At 41.3% G+C, this 6,000-nt stretch overlaps 1 protein-coding gene across 1 annotated transcript; it reads left to right on the top strand.

Moving 5' to 3' along the window:
• Nucleotides 1–1,917: 1,917 nt before the first annotated feature.
• Nucleotides 1,918–5,689, top strand: LOC140573576 (SUN domain-containing protein 2-like). Its single transcript, XM_072693015.1, has 10 exons — nt 1,918–1,997; nt 2,592–2,645; nt 3,050–3,093; nt 3,181–3,325; nt 4,187–4,393; nt 4,575–4,659; nt 4,774–4,889; nt 5,054–5,221; nt 5,338–5,430; nt 5,551–5,689. The coding sequence occupies exons 1-10, from the start codon at nt 1,959–1,961 to the stop codon at nt 5,674–5,676; spliced, it is 1,077 nt and encodes a 358-aa protein (XP_072549116.1). The 5' UTR covers nt 1,918–1,958; the 3' UTR covers nt 5,677–5,689.
• The last annotated feature ends 311 nt before the right edge of the window (nt 5,690–6,000 follow it).

Raw genomic sequence — 6,000 nt, 5'->3', positions numbered from 1 at the left:
CTCTCTCTCTCTCTCTCTATCCATCTATCTATCTATCTATCTATCTATCTATCTATCTATCTATCTATCTATCTATCTATCTATCTATCTCTATCTCTCTCTCCCTCTTTCTATCAGGGCTTTTAGGCCATGTGAAAAACTACTACACTGGTGAATCGTCAATATATTCTTTAGGATCCCTATCACAGATGCCCCATATACTGCACCCCTGCTCTCTATTATATCCTGTATCTTTAATGTGCTCGCCCTCTCTCTGTCTCTCGCTCTCTCCCTCTTATGCACTCTTTGTCATATACTCTCCTATGCTCTCCCTCTTGTTCTCTCTAAAGATACATAAAGGCACAAAATCTTGGTAAATAAATAAAACAATGATCAAAGGATCTTCATCCAGGGAAGCCCTCGGTCTCTATAGGAACCAATGACAGATCATTGCTATCTAACACAGTAGCACATTAACCTGACTTACCCTCTTTCAGTTCTCTTGCAGCGATGTCGCGTCGTAGCGGCAGATTGAAAAGGAGCGGTTACTACCGCAATGAAGACAAAGACGACACCAACAGGACCACCATCTCCTACCATGAGACACCTGTTGGCAGGTATGTGTGTGAGTGTGTGTGTGTGTGTGTGTGTGTTTGTAGGAGGGAATAAATGATTTTATAGTTCTTAATTGACTGGTAGAACTGAACTTCCTTTGTGTGTGTGTTTGTGTTTCAAGAATCTTCAAGAAGAGGATGGGAGCCCGAAGAGCTTGTTACAGTTCTTCTAATGTTTCTGTAGCTTCCTCCTGCAGCTCCTCATGCAGTGAGGAGTTAAGCCCAGCTGAAGAGTTCTTAGGTGGGTATTTAAATATACAATAAAGATCACTTACTCAAAAATCACACAGCTCACTATTCTGGCAGATTCCAGGGGCACTAGTTATTTTCTCCTCCTGTCATATGGCATTTCAGCAGTTCATGCTGTATGTGGGCTAGAGGGGTATAAAACTCTCCAGAATAGTGGAACTGTGGAACTGTTCTCATCTGGCACTTTTGGGATCATTCAACGTCCTGACCTCATGCTCTTGTCGCTGAATGCAATCAAATCCTGACAGCAGTGCTCCAAAATGCAATATAAAGCCTTCTTCCCTGGACAGTAGAGACAGTTCCTCCAACAAAATCAAGATAAACTATATTTTACTACTGTTGATTGCAGCTGTCCCAATACTTTTGTCAATATGGTGTGTCACATTTATTTCTCAATGAATCCTGCATGTAGGCATGGGCCCTGCACTGTGTTCAGCCACCAAGGAGGCAATGTCTTCCTTCGCCTTTCGCGCCCCTGCGGTGGTACCACCCCACTTCAGTGCACAGCCCTCTGAAGGCACTCGTTTTCTACGAGGTAAACCTCTCTACTCTTTCTCACACACTGTGCATGTTTAATAGCAGCAGGTTTCAAAATCTGCTATAATGGATAATCTGGGAAATGTTCTGTCTTGCCTCAACTAAAAATCTTAAAATGACTATCTGTATTTCTAGGTGGAATTCTGGCTGTGGCTTTCCGTTTTCTGCTGGATGTTCTGATGCTCAGCAGGTACAGCAGCACTGCATCTATTTAGTCATAAATTTTGCCATATTAAATTGCTGCAGATCACCAGTCATTTAATCCAACTCAAATTTGATCTGTTCTCTAATAGGAACACTCGTCACCTCAGAAAGCCTGTTCTGACGGCTATGGGAGTGACATTCGTATTGACCTTGGGTTTCGGTAAGATCCATTCACAACTTCAAATAGTTTTAGAAAACACCATGAATCTTATTCTGTTTGCAGGTGTAGTGTGTGGAATGTGGCTCTCACAAGTGTCACATGTCACTGTAGGATGTTGAAAGGTTGAGGATGTGAGGGACTGACAGTTGTGTTTGCCTGTAGGTTTCTGGTTTTTCCCCTTACTTGTCTCAAATGCGTCCACGTTCAGAAGCTCCATGGACACCCCCCAAGCACCCTCCATTACTGTCGTACAGGTACTGAGATGAGCAAAACTGGCCACCTACACTATATGCTAGTTCACTGGTCAGCAGGTTCCTCCAGGCAGCCGTGTGGCACCCATGATGTATGCTCCTAATTATGCTCCTCTCAATGTTCTTTAGAGCTGCCATGCTGTTCGGTATAGTGGCCTTAATTTACAGAGAAATGCTGAGAAATTATATTGACATTTAACATTTATGGAAAATCATATTAAAATAACAAAAATACACTGTTGATTTTACAATCAAATTGGAAATATGGGAAAAATGGAATACATTAATTATTTGACTAAAACTATTTAAAAACTAACCATAACATAAAACAGTATTCATATTTAATAGAAGTAGAGAGAATGGAGAGGTCCCATGATGCGTTTGGATGCCTGTGGGATTTGTATTCAATTAAAAGCAAATCAGAAAATAGTTCATTAGTAGTTTAGAAGTAGTTTTGTTAAGTGTACGTAAGAGAAAGCTTATACACTATTAAAAAGTACAAAGTATAAAAAGTATAAAGTAAAGTCCATTTTCCTTCCTGAAGACCTCATGGGGAGATATGTGTGTGTGATACATGCTCTGTGTTGTGTTCTATAGAGAGAGATTGCTTTTCTGAAAGAAGGACGATGGAAGCAGAAGCACCTGATAGAGGTGAGAATGTCCTCATCAGTTAGTATTAGCATGGTGTACTCTTACACTATACACACACCTTGAGCTGTGGAGCAGTGGAACTGTGGTATCTGAAATGATGGTACTCCATCTGTACTTTTGACAATGAGGTAGAGTGATGATCATCCAGCTCTGACCTCACTAAAACTCTTGTAGCTAAATGCAATCAAATTCTCACAGCAATGCTCAGAAAATCTAGTAGGAAGCATTCCCTGGACAGTGGAGATGGACTTTTTATCTTTTTTATCCTTTTTTAATCCTTTTTATCTATTTATTTTTTAAGAAACAGTTTATGAACAGGTGTCCCAATACTTCTGTCCATAGTGTATGTAAATAGTGTGACCTGTACATTTCTGCTGTTAAATAACAGAATTTTCTTCTCACAGGAGCTGAAGACCAAACTGAAAGACCTCAAGTTTTCTATGAGGAAGTGAGTTTATGTGGCTCCACTGACTAACAGACTAATGTGTTTGGGTGACTTGACTGTGACACGGGTGTTCCTTTCTGTGCATGTTAGGGACGACCTGGACAAACGCGTCTGGTTTGAGCAACAGACTGCTGGATTTCACAGACAGATCACAGAGATAAAGGCTGATGTTTCTTCTCTTCACACGGCTGCCTTGAAGAACCTTCTCAAATCCCAGGAGCAGGATTATGACAAGGTAACTAATGCAGAGTTTGTAATGCTAACAATGTTACCCCACAAGTGGAAGCTGAAGGAACACTCCAGCTTTCTGTAATCTGATCTCTATCTGCTGCATCTGGGTCTTACCATCAATTAGCATGGACAATCATTTTAACAGGTTGTCTTGTAATATGCAAAGAACTGCAAACCCACTGACTCTAAACACACTAATAGATGCCTTTGGCAACTCATAAAATAACTCAACTGTGTTTTTCTTATTAAATAAGCTTTTAATTGAACAAACACTTTACAACCATTGACAGAATACTTATATATTACACATGTAGGCACAGCAATATTCAACCAACATATAAAAATTAAAAAATTAAATTCCTGCATACCTAAGAGAAGGTAGACTGGAGGCAATGACTACACTGTAATGGGAAAATACACACCCAGTATGCAAATACATGGTGCCAGAAACCAATGGGAAAGGTTTTACTAATCAGGTTTGCTCTGCTCAAACATAAGACATGTAAATTATTGCAGGTGTCTCAATACTTTTGTCCATATATTATGTATGTGTGGGTTACAAGTCAGATTGTTTGTAATCTAGGTTTATCCACCTCTTGGAAACCTCATGCTCGGCACATCTTTGGGTAATAAATAAACCTGACCTGCACTCGAGGGTCTTGTTTATTAGTTAATAAGTTTGATCTGGGAGCTGGATGAGGGGTTTAACCAAAAACATGGCATGGTCCTTGTATATGGTTCCAAGGACCAGGGCATGGGGAACCACTTTTATACCCTCCTCTAGAAAATTAAAAGTGTTAATAGCCTGTGTATAACCTTTACTACATGACAAATGTGTTAATAACTTGTTTATAACCTCTCCCAGCTGAAAGCAGAGTTGTCTACCTGGCTACAGCAGCAGCTGCTTTTAGCGTGCAGGTCTCAGGCATCTGCAGTACCTCATGCTAAACTGCAGGAGGCACTAAAGGCCCTGCAGACAAGACTGATGGACCGCTTTAGAGAGGAGCTTGCAAAGGAAAGGGAAGACCTGTGGAGGAGTGTGCTAGAGACTGTGACTGGTCTAATCAAACAGGTATGAAAAAGAGGAGCGAGGGTAAAGAACACTGAACACCAGACCGACTTTTAACTAAAATGTAAATCAAACATTTCTCTCATCAGCAGCTTCTGAATCTTAGTCTAGAACTTTCTTTTATTTGCCTTTGATGTGAAAACAAATGCCTTGGCTGACGTATATGTGTGTGTATGTGTTTCAGGTTGCTGATGACACTGTTCAGAAAGCACTGCGTTTATACAGAGCTGACGGAGTTGGGATGGCAGACTTCGCACTGGAGTCCATAGGTAGATAGTTGTGATGTACTCTGTGTTTATGTGTGTGTGTTTGTGTATCCATTTCAGAGTTACTGCTCCTAGTACTAATCCCTGATGTTAAAACAGGTGTGTTTGTGTGTTTAGGTTCCAGGATAATCCACTCTCGATGCTCAGAATCATATCACAGCAAGTTAGCCGTGCTCAGTTTGTTTGGAATCCCCCTCCTTGACAGCACACAGGGCCCACGTACTATCATACAGGTAACACACACACACACACACACACACACACACACACACTCATACTCAAACACACACTATTCTCTTTAACCCTTGGAAAAGTCTAGAATTATTGTTGATTGCAGAATTTTGATACTCAACTTTTTTCTCTCTCTCTCTCTCTCTCTCTCTCTTACTCTCCACAGCCGGAGGTGTATCCAGGAAAGTGCTGGGCACTCAATGGCAATCATGGTTTTGCCACGATTTCCTTGGCTTATCCTGTCTGCATCACCCACGTCACCCTGGAGCACCTGCCCAAAGAGCTGTCCCCAACCGGACAAATCAGCAACGCCCCCAAAGAGTTCAGTGTCTACGTAAGTTTATACACACACTCACACACAGATATCTCCATCTGTACAGACACCAGAGTGTGTGTGTGGTGATGGAGTTAGTGTATGGTGTTTAATGGAAGTGTGTATTATTTTTGCAGGGAATGAGAGACGAGTTAGAGGAGGAAGGAACACTCCTGGGAATGTTTGTGTACGACTATGATGGAGAACCTGTTCAGACGTTTGAACTACCAGTAAGAGAACATCTTACTGGTTACATGTCATCTGTTTGTCTGTCTGTCTTTCTGTCTGTTGACATTTTTAATTGATTTTATTCTCACTACAACCATCTCTCCTCTCTCTCCCTGTGTCAGGAGTATGCGAGGGATGTGTATCCTGTAGTCCAGTTGAGAGTTCAGAGCAACTGGGGTCATCCTGCTTACACCTGCATATATCGGTTCAGAGTGCACGGCCAGCTCCGAACTGTCATGCACACATAGCACTTTGGGGCTCCAGTCCTTCAAGAAAATCTTTTCACTTGAAGCAAAACAAGCATAAACACTAATAAAAGTGTGAACCCTGCAGCTCAGTGTGTTGTAATATCTGATATCACATTTTATTTAGTCTGAATTGTATTTGAGTCTTTTGCCATTGGCAATTGGACAGGGACTGGCCCATGCAAGCTTAAAAAAAGCACTCCTGAGGTTGAATTTACTCATTCCTTCTCTCATGTGCATGTTTCTCAAGACCAGATGTGCTGGTACATTGATATACAGTGAGTTTGTGTGTGCAATACAATATGAGTAAAACCTACACCATTCCCA

Source organism: Salminus brasiliensis, chromosome 12 (assembly GCF_030463535.1).
Source record: "Salminus brasiliensis chromosome 12, fSalBra1.hap2, whole genome shotgun sequence".
Lineage (NCBI taxonomy): Eukaryota > Metazoa > Chordata > Actinopteri > Characiformes > Bryconidae > Salminus > Salminus brasiliensis.
This window is presented reverse-complemented; position numbering and strand designations above follow the sequence as displayed.

Excerpts from the sequence above, each read along its gene's own strand:
- LOC140573576 (XM_072693015.1), top strand. The coding sequence starts at position 1,959 with ATGGACACCCCCCAAGCACCCTCCATTACTGTCGTACAG. Across the intron at positions 3,326-4,186 it reads AGGAGCAGGATTATGACAAG|CTGAAAGCAGAGTTGTCTAC; the intron begins GTAACTAATGCA and ends AACCTCTCCCAG. Across the intron at positions 4,394-4,574 it reads TGACTGGTCTAATCAAACAG|GTTGCTGATGACACTGTTCA; the intron begins GTATGAAAAAGA and ends TATGTGTTTCAG.